Below are 19,762 nucleotides of genomic sequence, written 5' to 3'. Positions count from 1 at the left end.
AGGAAAAGAGGCCTCCAGGGCAGCCGTGCAGAACCGATGGGAGGGATGTAGGATAATACGCCAAAGCCGATAGAGGTCTGGGGCGCGCCTGGGCATCAGAGCGTGGAAGACAAGTGTCCTGCGGAGGGAGGCGAAGGATGTTGGACAAGCCCCGCCGCCCGCCGCCCGCCGCCCGCCGCCCGCCGCCCGCCGCCCGCCGCCCGCCGCCAGCGGCCCTGGGCCCAGGGAGAAGCAGAGATGTTGGCCCTCCCAGTTTCCTAGAGAGGCCGCGGAGGGCCCGGGGAGGCGACGCGCGTGCGCAACTGGGGAAGCTGGGAGGTAGGCGCGGGGCGGTCGGCTGCGGTGGCGGCGTTTGGATGATTGTCTCTCGGCGGCGGAGTCGGTGAGCGGCCCGGCGGGGCGCGGGGTGCGGAGCGGGGGCGGCTGTGCGTGCGAGAGTGGCAGGCGAGGCCGGGCCTGGAGGCTGCACCCGGGGCGGGGGTCTGGCCGTCCCGCCCGGCCGCGCCGAGGGCATACCTCTTCGCCCCCCGGGCGTCTGGGGCAGAGAATCTGGAAGATCCCCGGTTTCTCCTGGCTTTATCTTTTCACCCAATTATGCGAATAAAGCGTACTTATTAGAGACAATTAGATAAGTGGAAGAAAAGTGAAAGTAGCCACCGTCCGGAAATCTTAGGACATTGAAAACATCTGGCATAGACTTCTCCCTTTTTCTTGTCTTATTTCACTTCCTGGCACCTGTCGCCGTCTAACATAGCATGTATTTGTTTATTGGTTATCTTCCCATAAGCCCCTTGCCAGGGCAGTGCTTTTTGTTTGCTTTATTAACTGCTGTTACCTTAGTGTATGGGAAATAGTAGGTGCTCCTAGAAGGTGTTTGCTAAATTAATGAAAGAAGGAATATCTAAACTGGGAGACAAGAAGAATTGACAGTTTTTAATGTCTTTTTTTTTTTTAATAGCCCATTGCCAAGTTAAGAATGTAAGAGTGACCTTGAGCTTGGAACATTTCCTTGCAGAGTTAGAGCCCTCACAGCCTGTGCTGCTGCATTTAATGCCTTGTGTCTTTCACTGTTTCAGGCTTCATGTGTACTCCTTTGTTGTGTTTAATCTCTTAAGTCAGTGGCCTTCATTCATTCTCTCAGCTTTCTGTATTTCACACCCCATAGGAGTGGGGAGGGTGGATTGAGATCTTTCTTCCTTACTAAGTGGGGTGTGTGCATCACACCAGCCCTATAGCTGTGGAGTGGATCTGCTGGGTGTGGGGGATCTTTGCATTGCAGGAGGCTGGATCTTGTTCTCTGTTTCTCCTTTTGCTGTAAGTATACGCTGTACCTCTTGGGGCCTGACGGGTTGGTATCTGTCCTCAGCGACCTCAAATCATGTGCTATCCCTTCCTTGGATGGCCTTTTAATCTTGGCAGCACAGCCTGGCCACCTGGTGAATAGTGGAACAGTCATGGTGATGCATAAGGATCTAGTATGTTCCTTTTAGGTGCTGTATGGTATTTCATCCTATAAAAATGCTACTTTTATTTAGCCATATTGATGGACAAGTAGGTTAAATCCAGTATTATGTTATTACAGAGAATATTTTAGTAAATACCTGTGTAAATGTCTGAATACCCGTGCAAGTGTTTTTCAGGGCAGATTCTTACAAGTTAAATTCCTGTAGTGTAAGGAATATGTCTTTTTAGTTTTACTGTGGACTTTCAAACTATCCTTCCTGTTGGCTATTACATTTCCACATCTATTAGTGGTTTGTGTTTGGTATTTTTTTCTTTTGCTTTTCTTTTGGACAGAGATTTTTTTCATATTGATGTATTCAAATATATTCACTCTTTTCATTTTGTTGTCTTAAGAAATTCTTGGTTACACCAGGGTTCTTAGAGTCTTTATGGTTTTTTTTTTTTTTTTTTAGCTTTTAGCTTTTAGCTTTTTTTTTTTTTTTTTTTTTTTTTTTGAGACAGAGTCTCACTCTGTGTCACCCAGGCTGGAGTGCAGTGGCACGATCTTGGCTCACTGCAGCCTCTGCCTCCTGGGTTCAAGCAATTCTCTGCCTCAGCCTCCCGAGTATCTGAGATTACAGGCGCCTGCCACCACATCTGGCTTTTTTTTTTTTTTTTAAAGTAGAGATGGGATTTCACCATCTTGGCTAGGTTGGTCTTGAACTCCTGACCTCGTGATCCACCCACCTTGGCCTCCCAAAGAGCTGGGATTACAGGCGTGAGCCACCCCACCCAGCCTTTTAGCTTTGTTTTTTAAGTTTCTTTATTTTTTGTGTGATTTTACTTACTATTTTTATTTGCCTAGCCAATTGTCCCAACACAATTCATTGACTAGTTTAATTTTTCCCACTGACTTGTAATGCTACTGTTACCAGCTCTCAAGGGGAGTCGTTTGACTTCAGTGGGTCCTTTACCTGCCTGGTGGTGTTCATGCCAATAAAATGAGACCAAGTTTCGTTAAGCAGTGCAGAAACTATTTGTTGATGAAGGAATGGAGAAGGAAAAGCTCATGCTCAAAGTACCCTCCTCTGGGTGTGGTGAAGAGGGATTTTTAAGGTCTCTTAGGGCATGTAGTGGGGCAGAGATCCTGGAAAGAGGTGGGACCCTATGGGAAGAACTGGAGTGTGCTCAGTCTCATTCTTTTTTCTTTCTTTTTTTTTCTTTTGCGATGGAGTTTTGCTCTTGTTGCCCAGGCTGGAGTGCAATGGCTTGATCTTGGCTCACCGCAACCTCCGCCTCCCAGGTTCAAGCAGTTCTCCTGTCTCAGCCCCCCAAATAGCTGGGATTACAGGCATGCACCACATGCCTGGCTAATTTAGTATTTTTAATAGAGATGGGGTTTCTCCATGTTGGTCAGGCGGGTCTTGAACTCCTGACCTCAGGTCATCCACCCGCCTTGGCCTCCCAAAGTGCTGGGATTACAGGCGTGAGCCACCGCACCTGGCCAGTCTCATTGTTTCTTTTGTACCCAGCACTATATGTGCCTAGCAAAGTGTATTTCTCCCTTCTAGGTGGAGATTTTAATATGGTAATGAAGCAAGGATTCAGGCCTGGGTAGCACTGCTGAGCTAAGTTCTCCTTTGTGGTTACTGATATTTAGCCTTTGTCTCTCTAAGCAAGCACAGCTGCTGGCACAGGTTAATTTTACAGGTTCTGGGGCTCTTTTTAAAAGAAGGTCTTGCTGCTGTAAGACAGAGAGGGCCTCCAGGGATCATAGGAATTTAATCAACTTGAGCAGTCAGCCAGTTTTACAGCCTTCTCCCCTGCAGCCTGTTTCTTCCTAAGCCCTGTGTGGATTGCAGTCACCTAGTTAGTTAAAACCAGCCCCAGGCCGGGCGTGGTAGCTCACGCCTGTAATCCCAGCACTTTGGGAGGCTGAGGCGGGTGGATCACAAGGTCAGGAGATTGAGACCATCCTTGCTAACACGGTGAAACCCTGTCTCTACTAAAAATACAAAAAAATTAGCCGGGCATGGTGGCAGGCGCCTGTAGTCCCAGCTACTCAGGAGGCTGAGGCAGGAGAATAGCGTGAACCTGGGAGGCAGAGCTTGCAGTGAGCCGAGATCGCGCCACTGCACTCCAGCCTGGGTGACAGAGTGAGACTCTGTCTCAAAAACAAAAACAAAAACAAAAACAAAACAAAAAAAAAAAAACCCAGCTCCTGACAGACCCCAGCAACTTATAGATGAACCTGAGTGAACTTTTCTCATTACCATGCTAAAGTCTCCACCCGGGGAGTAGCTATAGCTTCATTACCATAACACATGACTTATGTGCTGGCATAATGACTCACTGCGTCTGTACCACTGGGACCCCTCCTATACATGGGATGATGTAGCCTCTCGCCTCTCCATTGCTCCATAAAATTCTCCTATTACTTTCCCTTGGAGAGATGCTGCTTTGGAAAATACTCCCAGTGTCCGCCTTACTTACACCAAGTAATAAAACTCCTATTGATCCAAACTTGCATTCTCACCAACAGTCGTTTGTTACTCGCCAGGTGAATGAACCCCATTTTTTTTTTTTTTTAGGTAACACTGTGGTGACACTATCTCTGTCATGCATCAAACTTATAAAATTGGCTGGGCATGGTGGTGCATGCCTGTAATCCCAGCTACTTGGAAGGCTGAGGCTGGAGAATCACTTGAATCCAGGAGACGGAGGTTGCAGTGAGCAGAGATTGCACCACTGCACTCCAGACTGGGCAACAGAGCAAGACTCCGTCTCCATAGAAACAAAAAAACAAAACTTACATATGTGTATAAGCCTGTGTCAGGATTCTGTACTTTTCCTTTTATCTACGGTTTGCATATTTATATTTCTTCAGTAATATATGCTGTTTCAAGTACTACAGCTTTATATTAAACCTTATTGTCTGGTAGAACAAAACTTTCCACATCTAAAAAGTTTTCTTAACTATTATTTTACTCATTCATTTGAATTTTAGAGTATGCTTATCAAGCTCTATGAAAAATTACATTGTGGTTGGCTGGGATTTTGTTGACTTTGCATGTTAATTTAGAAAAAACTGACATCTTGAAGGAGTGTTTTCCCATACAAAATGTATTTATATCTGTTATGTCTTTAGGCAGAGTTTTCTATTTATCCACTAAGGTCTTGTACATTTTTTATTGGCTTTATTTCTGAGTACTTTATATTTTTGTTGCTATTGTTTTAATTCATTTTCTGATTGGTTGCTATTGTGTTGGAAAGTTATTGAGTATATATTGATTATATATTCAGTCTCCTGAATGTCTTATGACATTCTGTTTTTTTGGTTCATTCTGTTTAATTTTTTAGGTGATGTTTCATATCATTCATGGCGTATATTTGCTTTGCATCTTTCTTGTCTATTTTCTGCATTTTTTTTTTCTGGTCTAATTACATTGTCTAGGATTACAATGTTTGATTGTTCCTATTTTTAATTGCAAAGGTTTTTATGTTTTTACCATTTAGTGTCACGTCTGTTGGAGATTTCTTTTGTCTATTCTGCATGTCAGTTTAAGGATGTCTCTATTCCTGGATTGTTAAGAGTGTGCACAAAAAGAAGATACAGTTATTTAATTTTAGGAGAATACCAATACTGTAAATAGCTTTATGCCAATAAATATGAAAAGCTAGATGAATACTTGGATTGTTTCTTCCTTTTTACTATTATGTATAATGCTGCTATGAACATTTGTGTATGAGTTTTTGTATGGACATCTATTTTCTTTTATCTTGGGTGTATATATATATAGGAGTAGAATTGCTAGGTCAATTAGTAAATGTATGTTTAACTTCGTGAGGAACTGTCAGACTGTTTTCATAAGTGTATGCATCAATTTACATTTCCACCAGCAGTGGATAAAGTTTCAATATCTCCACATTCTCACTGATTTTTTATTTATTTTTTTGAGACAGAGTCTTGCTCTGTCCCCCAGGCTGGAATGCAGTGGTGTGATCTTGGCTTACTGTAGCCTCGACCTTCCAGGCCCAGGCCATCTTCCCACATCAGCCCCCTGGGTAGCTGGGACCACAGGTGCGTGCCACCAGGCCCAGTTAATTTTTTGTATTTTTTGTAGAGAGAGGATTTTGCCATGTTGCCCAGGCTGGCCTTGAACTCCTGGACTCAAGCAATCCACTCACCTTGGCCTCCCATGATTGCTTGTTATTATCGGATTTTTGTTCTAGCCACCTTACTGGGTATGAAGTACTATCTTATTGTTCGGTTAATCTGCATTCCCTGATGACTATCCTGTGTACTTATTAGACATTTTAATATTTTCTTTGGAGAAATGTCAATTCAGACCCTTTGGCCATTTTCATTTTTATTTTTGAGATGGAGTCTCATTCTGTCACTCAGGCTGGAGTGTAGTGGCGCAATCTCAGCTCCCTGCATCCTCTGCCTCCTGGGTTCAAGTAATTCTACTGCCTCAGCCTCCTGAGTAGCTGGGATTACAGGTGCCTGCCACCATGCCCAGCTAATTTTTGTATTTTTAGTAGAGACGAGGTTTCGCCATGTTGGCCTGGCTGGTCTCAAACTCCTGACCTCAGGTGATCTGCCTGCCTCAGCCTCCCAAAGTGCTAGGATTATAGGCGTGAACCACTGTGCCCTGGCCCTATTTTAAAATTTGTTATTTTTTTCTTTTTATTATTGAGTTGTAATATATAAAGAATATAAATATATATTCTCTCTATATAAAGAATATAAATATATATTCTCTCTATATAAAGAATATATAAAAAAATATAAATATATTATTTATATATTCCAGATACAAGTCTTTATCAGATACATGATTTGCCAGTGTTTTCTTCCAGTCTGTGGATGGCTTTTCACTTTCTTCTTCTTTTCTTTTATGCACAAGAGGTTTTCCTTTTGGTAAAGTCCAATTTATTTATTTTTTATTATTTTTTCCTTGTTTTAATATGATTTTGGTGTTTACAAATCTGTTGTCATAAAGGTATAAGTCACAAAGACTTATACACAGGTTTCTTGTAACAGTTTTAGAGTTTTAGTTCTTTTTTTTTTTTTTTTTTTTTTTTTGACCTAGAGTCTCGCTTTCTTACCCAGGCTGGAGTTCAATGGCGCGATCTCGGCTCACTGCAATCTCTGCCTCCCACATTCAAGCAATTCTCCTGCTTCAGCCTCCCAAGTAGCTGGGATTACAAGAGCCTACCACCATGCCCAGCTAATTTTTTCTATTTTTAATAGAGATGGGGCTTTGCCATGTTGGCCAGGCTGGTCTCAAATTCCTGACCACAGGTGATTCACCCACCTCGGCCTTCCAGAGTGCTGGGATTACAGGCATGAGCCACTGCACCCGGCAAGTTTTAGTTCTTATATGTAGGTCTTTGATTTTTTAGAAGTTATTTTTATAGATGGAGTGAGGTAGAGCACCATCTTCATTATTTTGCCGGTGCATATCCAGTTGTCTCAGCACCATTCATTGAAAAGATCATTCTTTCCACTTTGAATGATCTTGGCACCATTGTAAAATAATGACTAAAGATATATAGTTTATTTCTGGACTCTTAATTCTAATCCGTTGAACTGTATGTCTATTCTTATGACAGGAATACGATAAATTGAAGACTGTTGTTCTGTAGGAAGTTTTGAAATTGAGAAGTTTGAGTCCTTCAACTTTATTCCTCTTTTTCAAGAAGAATTGTGACTGTATGGTTCTCTTGAGTTTCCACATAAATTTTAGGATCAGCTTTCGACTTCTAAAAAGATGTCCCCTGGGAATCTGATAGGGATTGTGTTGAACCTGTAGATAAGTTTTGGGAGTATCCATGGGACTTGTGTTTGAAGAAAAGAGAGGAATTAAAATGTTTTGGCCAGTGTGTGAATTCATTGACATAACTTGGGAAATCCAGAGAGGAAGGTAGTAAGAACATGCATTTTAGACACTGAACTTGAGGTGTTGCAGGACACCCAAGTGAAACGTCCCATAGGCAACAGGAGGCATGTGGTAGGGGTCTAGGAGAGAAGTAAGAACTGTGAGAGCAGTATTAAAGCAATGAGAGTTGGTCAGATTGCTGACGGAAAGAACAAGGAAGCACTGGGGCCTGAGTTGCAAGGAGTGTCCATAATGAGAGGGCAGGAGCAGGCATGAGGAACCACAGCTGTGAAGGGAAAATCAGGGCTGGCTGGTGCTAGGGAAGCCATGGGAGAGAGAGTGGCCAGAATAGCTTCCTTGAAAAAGGTTGAAGAGAGTGAGGGCTTGGAGGAACACCCAGTTCTCAGCTTGATCCGGGACCTTGTACTGTACCCTCCAGGGAAAATTCACACCACTCTTGGGATAATGCCTTATGGAAGAGGTTAAGAGTCAGTGTGTGTGGAGGTGCCTGGGTTCTCTTGAATCCACTTATTGGGAATATAGATCTTATGGGAGCCAGAAGCAGGGCTTGTCCCACTCATAGCTTTCTTTCCTCCCTCAGCTCAATGTACTTCTCCAGTTCCTACCCTTCCTCAAGTGGGGAACTCAGGAGACCAAGCAGGGGCAACTGTACTTCGGATGGTCAGGCCCCAGGTGAGCTTGGTTCTTTGTGTTTTTACCATGTCCCCATGAGTCTGGTCCAGGAATGGCTAGAGGTCTCACCCCCAGGACACTGCCCCATCTAAGACTATTCCTGTGGCTCTCCTGCCTCATTGCTTCCCCTGGAGGTAATGGACTCTATCTTGCCCTGGACTTCCGAGGTGTCATCTCAGCGCCTCTCTCCCATACTTTTGCCCACGAAGAGGCCATACCCTGTGCCCTCTGTACCCCTGATGACTCTGCCCTTCAGGCTGTGAATGTTCCTGAGCAATCGAAGCTTGTCATTCCAGGATACTGTGGCGTATGAGGACCTGTCTGAGGACTATACTCAGAAGAAATGGAAAGGTCTCACACTCAGTCAGAGAGCCCTGCACTGGAACATGATGCTGGAAAATGACCGTAGCATGGCTTCCTTGGGTAATGATTCTGTTTCCTAGTCACTTAGAGTCTGCATGCTGCCATTCTCTTTTTTATATTCCTTTTCTTTTTAAACTTTTTACTATGAAAATTTCCAAACGGAGATAAGCTAGAATGAATAAGAGTCAGTGTGTATGGAGCTGCCTGGGTCCTCTTGAATAGGGACCTTCTCTGCACTCAGCTTGAACAGTGATCAGTATTCTCTTCACCTCATTATTGATTGACATAAGGTGGTTTAGTAGAGTTTTTTTAGTTCTAAGGAATAGAGAGCCACTCAAGTTATTGTAAGTAAGGAGCTGTGAGTCATAGGCTTAAAGGAATGAGAACCCAGAAGAAACTGATCGCTAGACCAGACTGTGGGAAGTAGGGCCTTGACTCAGGGCAGCCTGGGAGCCTGAACAGCAAAAGCAAATGCATGTTGATGCCTGTGTTCTGGTGTGAATGTAATGCAGCTGCTCGCAGTGTATCTGTTTTCTCTCTGCTTGTACTCCTCCTGCTGCCCATTTTCTTCACTGTGAATCTTTTGTCCTTTTCGTAGCTCTTTCCTAATTGTACTTCCTGTTCCCTTATATTTGTTGCTTGCTGTGTCTCCTAATGGCTTGGCTTCTCTCCATGTATCACTTCAGATTCCATTACCACTCGTAATTTTGCCCTACTTCCAGTTTCAAATTTCCTTAGAGACAGATTCCCATTGCTCTAGCCATTACTCATCATCTCGGTTGGGCAGAGCTTTGGCCCAGGCCATGGCAGAGGCTGAAGACTAACCTACAGATAAGCTGCCCTTGGGTCTGGTACCTGGTACTGGTCCAATCACTTGCAGTCCATCATGGGATGATGTTCAGGATCACTTGCCACAGAGCATGGTTGCCTAAGTGTTCCTCTCTGCAAAGACTGGGGCAGTGCAGTTTCCTGGAAGGGCTTCTTGGCAGCGCAGGTGCTGTGATTGATGCATATAGGGCAGTAGCCAACTCTGGAAAGGGTGGGCTTAGGAATCTTTCACCCAGACATCTTAAACTTTCCATAGGCTAACTGACATGATGGCTGTAGCCCCAATTCAGATGTGATTGAAAGGAACCCACATTTTGGTGTTTTTCCTTGGCCATGATTACTCTGCCTTCTCCCAGATTTTGTATTCAGAATTCCAAAAGGCAAATATTTACCTGATCATTTCCTTTATATTCTAGATAATCAAAGGCATTTTTTATCATTTATATTTATATTTCATTTATAATCATTTATATTTCAAATGATTGATGTCCCTGTTATCTTTTCTGGGAGTGCACAACTGGCTCCTACCAGGCCAGTGCTCCGAGGGCCAGTGGCATCCCCACTTTTAGAACTCTGCTGTCTCCTTCAATACTGCTGTCCAGCTTTTCTCAACTGATAGCTTCTCCAAATCTTGTTACTGTCCTGTCATACAACATCTCTCCTTTTTGTACGCTTTCCTAATCATACACTCATAGTGGAAATTTCTCAACTCATTCCCATCTTTTCCTTGTCTCTTTCTTATATTTGACTTGAGGTATTTGCCAGCCTTCCCTCTCCCAACATCTTTTCTGAGAACCGTGGAACCATATAATGTCATGGTTGGAAGGGAACTCAAAGTTTACCATTTTGCTAAAGAGACATAGTGTGAGAGTGACTTATATAAGATCACAGCATGCTTTGCAATCCAGTCTCTTGCTTTCCAATGACCCTTCTGACTTGGCTGTGCTGGCTCAATATCTTTTTTCCACCCTCCTCCACTGACCATCTTCTTCTTCCTTGTTTTTCTATCCCTAAGATACAATTGAGCATTTTGCTCTTGTTCTCAATGTGTCATCTCATTTCTTAACCATAATGTGACTTTTTTTCAGGTACATTAGCTCTTTATGATTCTGTTTCTTCAACAGGAAAAGAAATGAGTAAAAGTTGTTGTCTTATTTTTTTGGCAGCAGGTAGGAACATGATGGAGAGTTCAGAGCTGACTCCGAAGCAGGAAATTTTTAAAGGATCAGAGTCATCTAATAGCACATCAGGGGGACTCTTTGGGGTGGTTCCTGGGGGAACAGAGACTGGAGATGTTTGTGAAGATACCTTCAAAGAGTTAGAAGGACAACCCTCAAATGAAGAAGGGAGCAGACTAGAAAGTGATTTCTTGGAAATAATAGATGAGGATAAGAAAAAATCCACAAAAGACAGATATGAGGAATATAAGGAAGTTGGGGAACATCCACCTCTGTCTTCCAGTCCTGTTGAACATGAAGGAGTTTTAAAGGGACGGAAATCCTATCGATGTGATGAATGTGGCAAAGCTTTTTATTGGAGTTCGCACCTCACTGGTCATCGGAGAATCCACACTGGAGAGAAACCCTATGAGTGTAATGAGTGTGGGAAGACCTTCAGGCAAACCTCCCAGCTCATTGTTCATCTCAGAACCCACACAGGGGAAAAACCCTATGAATGCAGTGAGTGTGGAAAGGCCTATAGGCACAGCTCCCATCTCATTCAACACCAGAGACTCCATAATGGGGAGAAACCCTATAAATGTAATGAATGTGCAAAAGCTTTTAATCAGAGCTCCAAACTCTTCGACCACCAGAGAACCCATACTGGGGAGAAACCTTATGAATGTAAGGAGTGTGGGGCGGCCTTTAGTCGGAGTAAAAATCTTGTTCGACATCAGGTTCTGCACACTGGTAAGAAACCTTATAAGTGTAATGAATGTGGGAGAGCATTCTGTTCCAATAGAAATCTCATTGACCATCAGAGAACCCACACTGGGGAGAAGCCTTATAAATGTAATGAATGTGGCAAAGCCTTCAGTCGGAGTAAATGTCTTATTCGACATCAGAGCCTCCACACTGGGGAAAAGCCATACAAATGTAGTGAATGTGGGAAAGCCTTCAATCAGATCTCTCAACTTGTTGAACATGAGCGAATTCATACTGGAGAAAAACCATTTAAGTGTAGTGAGTGTGGTAAGGCATTTGGTCTGAGTAAATGTCTTATTCAGCACCAGAGGCTTCACACAAGTGAAAAGCCCTATAAATGCAATGAGTGTGGAAAATCCTTCAATCAAAACTCATACCTCATTATACACCAGAGAATTCACACTGGTGAGAAACCCTATGAATGTAATGAGTGTGGGAAGGTCTTCAGTTATAATTCTAGTCTTATGGTACATCAGAGAACCCATACTGGGGAAAAACCCTATAAATGCAATAGTTGTGGGAAAGCCTTTAGTGACAGCTCACAGCTTACTGTGCACCAGAGAGTCCACACTGGAGAAAAACCTTATGAATGTATTGAGTGTGGGAAAGCCTTTAGTCAGCGTTCTACTTTTAATCACCACCAGCGAACTCACACTGGAGAGAAGTCCTCAGGTCTGGCTCGGTCATCTTCTTAAGGCATGGTTTTCTGAGACAGACAGCAAAGACCTTTGAGTTAAGCTGTCTTTATAAGAAGGATGTTCATCATGGTCTCCTTGGAGACCACTAATCACAGTGGAGACCATACCTACTTGCTTTTCCTTGGGTCACTAAGGTGGGAGAGTAGGTGCAACTTAGTCTGATCCTTACTTAGTAGGGAATTGGGGATTACATCTGTCATTAACTTGTAGGTTTCCTTCTTTCTCTTAAAAAAACTATTTAAAACTCTATCTTGTTAGTATGCATTCCATAATCAGATTCTGCATTTCTCAAGAACAGCAGTTATATTACCTTTATTCTATTGCAGTTCCTCCACTGAACCATTTACGTAAAATCACTTTTTAAGTCATTCTGCAAGATTATTCTTCCCTGCTCCTTGGCTATCTCCTTCCACAGCTACTTTAAAAATTTGTACTGTAAGCTACATACTCTCATCATTTTTGTGTTTTCTAGCTAGAAAACTTTTTCTTCCTGTTTGCTAATCACTTCGTCCACAGTGTTCAAGATTTATGCCGTTTCTGAAAGACTTTCTTCTTCAAATAGTTTTTCGTTTCTTTTATACCTCTATTGATTTGGCCTTAATGCTTTAAATTAGCTGGTGCTATGATGTGTAACTGTTAAATGTTTTTGTAAATTGTTCTTAACTTACAAGGTGATATGTGTATCACATATGTACAAAGTATACACATATATAGTTCTGTATGTGTATACTTTCTTTTTTTTGTTGTTGTTTTTTTTTGAGACAGAGTCTCAGTCTCCCTCTTGTTGCCCAGGCTAGAGTGCAATGGTGCAATCTCGGCTCACCACAACCTCTGCTTCTCGGGTTCAAGCGATTCTCCTGCCACAGCCTCCCGAGTAGCTGGGATTACAGGCATGTGCCACCATGCCTGGCTAATTTTTTTTTTTGTATTTTTAGTAGAGATGGGGTTTCTCTATGTTGGTCAGGCTGGTCTTGAACTCCCAACCTCAGGTGATCCGCCCGCCTCGGCCTCCCAAAGTGCTGGGATTACAGGTGTGAGCCACTGCACCCAGCCTCATATGTGTATACTTTCATACCAGCTTGTAAGCTTCTGAGATCAGGTATGGTATCTATTTCTTTATATACATAATAGTTTGAATATGCTAGTTCTTAAGTTTTAAAATTCAAATTGAGCCATCATAAACGTGGGCACAGGCTCCCGTCTCCCTCCCATTACACTGGACTAGAAGCTTCTAAAGAAGGAAGTGGCATCATAATATATCACATATAAAGGCTCACTGATATCTTCTACTTGTAGCCCTGGAAGTCTTACTACTGGTACTTCAGCCTTGAAGAGCTAATGGATTTGTGTGTGAATGAGTGTCTGTTTATCTAGGTATTGGGTTGGGCAGTCATATCCTACTGATAACATGCTTTGAGCTGCACACTTACTCCATTTCTGAACTATTTGACTGCATCCTGCTTCCTAAATAAAAGTTATAGTCGGCCAGGCGCAGTGGCTCACGCCTGTAATCCCAGCACTTTGGGAGGCCGAGGTGGGCAGATCACTTGATGTCAGGAGTTCGAGACCAGCCTGGCCAACATGGTGAAACCCCGTCTCTACTAAAATACAAAAATTAGCCAAGTATGGTGGTGCGCACCTGTAATCCCAGCTACTCAGGAGGCTGAGGCAGGAGAATCGCTTGCACCTGGGCAGAGGTTGTAATGAGCTGAGATTGTGCCACTGCACCCCAGCCTGGGTGACAGAGTGAGACTACATCTCAAAAACAACGAACAAAAAAAACCTTACAGTCAAAATTTACTGCAAGAAGACTTGACTTTCATGGCTGTAATATAGATGATTGAAAATTTCAGCTAGCAGCATTCCTGGATGATTGGAATTCAGAGTGATGAGGTTTTTGGTAAAATAGTAGTATCAAACTAATCTGCTTTCCATATCAGCTAGTCCTTTCTCACTACAACTGCTGTCTTAATTTCAAGATGAGAACTGTGCCTTAATTATCTTCCAGACCATCTTTCCTTCTGCAGTCATATGTCAGTCCATGAGCTTGAACCACCTTTCCTTCCACCCTTGCAATAATGGCCCAGTGCCGGTGGACCTTTTACTCTAATGTTCACCCTGTTCTCTTTCCATCCCCCAGACTTTTTTTTTTTTTTTTTTTGAGATGGAGTCTTGCTCTGTTGCCCAGGCTGGAGTGCAGTGGTACGATCTCAGCTCACTGCAAGCTCTGCCTCCCAGATTCATGCCATTCTCCTGCCTCAGCCTCCCGAGTAGCTGGGAGTACAGGCGCCCGCCACCAGGCCCGGCTAATTTTTTTTGTATTTTTAGTAGAGATGGGGTTTCACCATGTTAGCCAGGATGGTCTCGATCTCCTGACCTCGTGATCTGCCTGCCTCGGCCTCCCAAAGTGCTGGGATTACAGGCATGAGCCACCGCGCCTGGCCTCCATCCCCCAGATTTCTTAACAGGCTGACAGGATCCGCAGTATGACAAAGGTGGAGGAGGAGGCTAGAGGGGCAATGTCAGTCATGTAACCTGGAGGGGTGATTTTGTGCGCTGTGGTGTATGTTTCAGACAATGCAGGAGAAAGGAAAGAGAGTTGAGGATCAAGAAAATTAGAATTAAATGTGATTGTTGGGGAGATGTCTCAGACAAAGTTAGAAAGGATTACTGGGGGCCTAAAGTTTTTCAGGGCCTTTTGAAATTTCTAAACTTGTCTGGGCACAGTGGCTCATGCCTGTAATCCCAGCACTTTGGGAGGCTGAGGCAGTCAGATCACTTGAGTCCAAGAGTTTGAGACCAGCCTGGCCAACATTGTAAAACCCCGTCTCTACTAAAAATACAAAAATTAGCTGGGTGTGGTGGTGCACACCTGTAATCCCAGCTATTCAGGAGTCTGAGGCAAGAGAATCACTTGAACCTGGAGGGCAGAGATTGCAGTGAGCCAAGATCACACCACTGTACTGCAGCCTGGGCAACAGACCGAGACTCTGTCTCAACAACAACAACAAAACAACAAACTGGAGCTCATGACACGGCTGGAATTTTACCATTTGTGAATATGTATTTTAAATGTTTTCAGCTTGTTTTTTTGTATTTTTTTCCATTTTCTTTTAAAAGATATGCAGATAGGACTTTTTCCTCTTTAACTGTCTTATTTTGGGAGCCCCCAGATTTCAGGGAAGAGCCCCACACTATATGAGCACATGAGTTGGACATTTCTGGTTCCCCGCCCTGAGTTGGACATTGCCAGTCATGTCTGCAGAAGAACCATCCTGCCTGTTGGAAGCTGCAGTTTTACCTTCTGGTTCTTGTCTGCTCATCCCCTACCATACTAAGCCTCCAGAGTGTGGGAATGTGCACCATTTCCTAACTATATTAACTACCACCAGTCTGGTGTGGGTGCTCAGTACAAGTGAATCCTGAAAAAGCCTCAGGCTCTTGGATGGAGGAAAACTGGCTGCATTTGAAAGCCATACTTCAATTTCTATTGGTCACTGCTAGTATAAACTTTAATTATTGATTTAAACAAATTTTATCTGGATCCAATTATGTTGATAAATTATTTTTAGGTTTAATAATTTGTTAGATTCATTTCCTAGATTTTCTAGGTTTAGAATAAATAATGATTTATTTGTCTTTTATTTTGATGTCACTTATGTTGTGCATTAGCAAGAACTTCAGAAAACATGGAACAGTAGATGTCTTTCTCTTAACTTTTGGGGGAATGTTTTTAGTATTCTGCAGTTTCATATCGTGTTCATTGTTGGATTCTGATGTTCTGTTGGATTTAAGAAGTTTCCTTCTAATCTTATTTCTAGAAGAAGAAGTGTAGTTTAGTGGTTAAGAGCACAGATTTTGTTCCCAGTGCCCTAGGTTCAAATCCTGAGTCCACCACTTTGTTAGGTGTGTGATCCTGGGCAAATCACTTACCTTCCTTGTATCTTATTCCTCCATCTATAAAATGGAGCTACCTCATAGGGTTGTGAGGAATACATTATTGTAACAATGCTGGGCACACAGTGCACAGTTTCCCAATTATTATTATAGTTACAGTTTTGTTTTCTGTTTTTTTTTTTTTTTGACAAGGTCTCCCTCTGTTGCTCAGGCTGGAGTGTAGTGATGTGACCATAGGTCACCTCAGCCTTGAACTCCTGGGCCCAAGAGATGCTCCTGCCTCAACCTCCCCTATAGTTAGGAATACAGGCATGCGCCACCATGCCCGACTAAGTTTTTATTTTTATTTTTTGTAAACATGGGGTTTCGCTATTTTGCTCAGGCTGGTCTTGCGGTCCTGGCCTCAAGCGATCATCCTGCCTCAGCTTCTCTAAGTGCTGGGAATACAGGTGTGAGCCACCATGCCTGGCCTATACTTAAAAAGTTTTTATTAGGATTGGTTGCTATATTATATCAAGTTTAAAAACTCCATCATTGTAATTTTATGAGTTATGGTTTTTTTCTTTTTGTAATTCATTTTCTTGACAAGTTTGCAAATACTTGCAATTTCCTTGTACTTTTCAAGTAAAATCTATTTGTTCATAGTGAGTTTTTATTAAGTACAGAAGTAGATTCAATTTGGTAATGCTTTGCTAGCTTTGCAAAAGAATTTGGAAAAAATTTTGTTTATCTTATTGCTATGGAGAGTTTGTATAACATGGGAATTGTTCCTTAAAGGCTTGCTAAAAGTAACTGGGCCTGGTTCTTTGGGTGAGGGGATTGGGAGGGATATATCTTTAGCAACTGTTTTAGTCAGTTTGAGCTATTATAACAAAATACCATAGAGGATGGCTTAAACAACAGACATTTATTCCTCACAGTTCTGTAGGCTTCATAATTCAACATTAAGATGCCAGAATGGTTGAGTGCTGGTGAGGGCTCTCTTCCTGGTTTGCAGATGGCCCCCTTTTTCCTGTGTCCTCAAATTTCAGAGAGCAAGAGCACTGGTGCCTCTTCCAAGTCTTTTAAGGGCATTAGTGAGAGTGACGGCCCCATTCTCATGACCTACTCCAATCCTAGTTATTTTCCAAAGGCCCCCCACCCCCAAATATAACATTTGGGGTTAGGGCTTCAACATAAATATTCATTCTATAACATTCCACTCCTAGCCACTCTATTCATATCCTTACATACAAAATAAGTTCATTCCATCCTAACAGCCTCCAAAGTTTTAACTCATTCTAGTATCAACTAACATTTAAAGTCCAAAGTCTCATGTAAATATCTAAATATCTAAATAAAGGCCGGGCATGGTGGCTCACGCCTGTAATCCCAGCACTTTGGGAGGCCGAGGCGGGTGGATCACTACGTCAGGAGTTCCAGACCAGCCTGACCAACATGGTGAAACCCCATCTCTACTAAAAATACAAAAATTAGCTGGGCGTGATGGTGTGCACCTGTAATCCCAGCTACACAGGGAGGCTGAGGAAGGAGAATCGCTTGAACCCGAGAGACAGAGGTTGCAGTGAGCTGAGATCGTGCCATTGCACTCCAGCCTGGGCGACAGTGAGACTTTGTCTCAAAAATATCTAAATCAGATATGGGTGAGACCCAAGGTTTAGTTTATCCTGAGGCAAAATTCCCCTCCAGCTGTGAACCTATGAAACCAGACAAGTTATGTGCTTCCAAAATACAGTGATGGGATAGGCAGGATTAGGTATTCCAATTCCAAAAGTGAGAAATTGGAAGGAAGAAAGGGATGATGAGGCTGGGTGTGATGGCTCATGCCTTTAATCCTAGCACTTTGGGAGGCTGAGGTGGGAGGATTGCTTGAGTCCAGGAGTTCGAGACCAGCCTGGGCAACATAGGGAGACCTTATTTCTACAAAAATAATAAAAATAATTAGTTGGGCATGGTGGCTTGAGCGTGGGAGTTTGAGGCTATAGTGAGTTGTGATTGTACTGCACTCCAGCCTGGATGACAGAGTGAAACCCTATCTCAATAAAAAATAAAAAAGGATGGGGGAGCAGGGGGATGATGGACCTATGCCAGTCTAAAACTTAGCAAGGCACGTTTCATGAGATCTTAGGCTCATGAATAATCCTCTTTGGTCCTATACTGTCCTCTCCAGGACCCCCGGGCGGTGGTCCTGACCCGATAGATCTGCCAGGCAGGGGTGACTCCCCCGTGGCTTTTGTTGGAGACCATCTGGCCTGTGGAAACTGGGGCAGTATCCCTCATGATCTCTGAATAGCCAAGAGAAGAGTCATTCTTGTATGGAACAATGGACATTCACAGCCTTCCTCATCCCTGGATTTAGGACTTCAGATACAATCATGTCAGAGCTAAGGGCTTCAACATATGAATTTTGGGGGCACAGTTCAGTCCATAGCAATACTTCCATTCCCCTGACCTGCAACATGTCCAGTTACTTCGAAAAGTACTTGTCATCCACTATATTAATAATGTGCTCATTGCCAGCCTATGAAACAAGTTGACCACTCCATACATAAGGTCATAGATAATATGACACATGCAGGTTGAGTTGTCAGCCCTGATAAGATCCCAGGACTTGCCCAACAGGTGCAGTCCCTGGAGCTACCTGGTCCAGTAATTAGAGGAGTATTCCTGATAAAGTCAAAAATTGTCCTTGGCAGCCCCCACCTAAAAGAAGCTCAATAGCTGGTATGCCTGTTTGTCTATTGGAGATAACATGTATCACATCTGAGTATTATTTTGCCTCCTTTAGTTAAAATTACCCACAACACAGCCACCTCTGAATGGGGCCCTCAACAACAGCAGACTCTAGAGGCCTACTATGCATTAACATGGGCCTGACATTAATGTAGGCCCATGGAACTACAGGTCTCATTGACTCCTACCCATACAGATTGGATACTGTGGCAACAAGAGACTGCTATCAGGATGCACCAGGCCCTTGGGTTTTGGACATATAAATTACCCAAGATGGTTGCCATATACATTCCCTTTGAATGGCAGCTACTAGCCTGCTATTGGACTCTAATGCAAACAGAACACTTGACCACTGAAGCACTGTATGTGACCTTAAGACCTGAGCTGCCCATCTCATGCAGGTATTATTAACGAAAAATAAAAATGGAAGCCCCAGTTTAGAAATACCCTAAGGCTGACTACCCGCAACCGTGTAACCAAAACAAATCATTCTGATTTTCCTGAAATACTGTCTCTGATCATAAATGAAATGCAAAATGTAAGCTTTACATCCTTGCCAGCATGATTCACTGAAATTAAACCAATCAGCTATAGACCAACAAGCTTAAACAGCTCAACTTGCCCTAAAAAGAATGTATAACAGCCAGTTATAAAAAAGGTCAAAATATTCCCCCCCTTTATGCATTATAAACTGTGTTGTAACTGCTGTAAGATTAATTTCTTACCACTTGATTTGAGTCTTCTAGATTGTGGTCTGTACTTCTTGTTTGAACAATAAACTTTTAAATTTTTCTTTATCTGATTTTATTTTTTTCACAGTGCTCACTAATCCTAATAAAACACGACAGGTTCAGCCAAGTACCATCATTAAATGGAAATGTTACATATAAGATGGAGCCTGATTGGGATCCCAGGGGGTCTGCCAACTCCATGAAGTAACTGTCTTGCCAGAGGACGCCGAACAGCCCATAGGGGATGTTCCCTTAGCTAGGTGCAGCCCATGGTTCAAAGATGTTCCAGCTGATGGTATGAGTTGGCTCACTGAGGGAGCTGTGAAACTCAAAGCTGATAAACTCGAATGGTCTGCTGTAGCCGTCCATCTTGCTATGGATTGAATGGTTTTGTCGCCTCCAAAATGGGCTGAGGTGGGAGAATTGCTTGAGCTCAGGAGTTCAAGACCAGCTTGGGAAACATAACAAGACCTTGTGTCTAAAAAACAAAAAATCCCCAATACAACAGTGTTGCGAGATGGGGCCTAAGGGAGGTGTTTAGGTCATGAAGGCTTACCCTCAGGAAT

The 19,762-nt window shown here is 43.0% G+C and overlaps 1 protein-coding gene across 6 annotated transcripts; it reads left to right on the top strand.

Moving 5' to 3' along the window:
• The first annotated feature begins 287 nt into the window (after window positions 1-287).
• ZNF852 (zinc finger protein 852) lies at window positions 288-19,262 on the top strand. 6 transcript variants are annotated; one of them, XM_054680617.2, is made up of 4 exons: window positions 295-382; window positions 7,930-8,021; window positions 8,318-8,444; window positions 10,379-19,262. In XM_054680617.2, the coding sequence occupies exons 2-4, from the start codon at window positions 8,007-8,009 to the stop codon at window positions 11,830-11,832; spliced, it is 1,596 nt and encodes a 531-aa protein (XP_054536592.1). In that variant the 5' UTR covers window positions 295-382; window positions 7,930-8,006; the 3' UTR covers window positions 11,833-19,262. The 6 variants fall into 6 exon arrangements, with proteins under 6 accessions (XP_063662808.1, XP_063662811.1, XP_054536592.1 ...); XM_016940859.4 differs by having other exon boundaries at window positions 304-382; window positions 10,382-19,262; XM_063806738.1 differs by lacking the exon at window positions 7,930-8,021 and having other exon boundaries at window positions 288-382; window positions 10,379-13,617.
• Window positions 19,263-19,762: the final 500 nt, after the last annotated feature.

This window comes from Pan troglodytes, chromosome 2 (assembly GCF_028858775.2).
Source record: "Pan troglodytes isolate AG18354 chromosome 2, NHGRI_mPanTro3-v2.0_pri, whole genome shotgun sequence".
Lineage (NCBI taxonomy): Eukaryota > Metazoa > Chordata > Mammalia > Primates > Hominidae > Pan > Pan troglodytes.
This window is presented reverse-complemented; position numbering and strand designations above follow the sequence as displayed.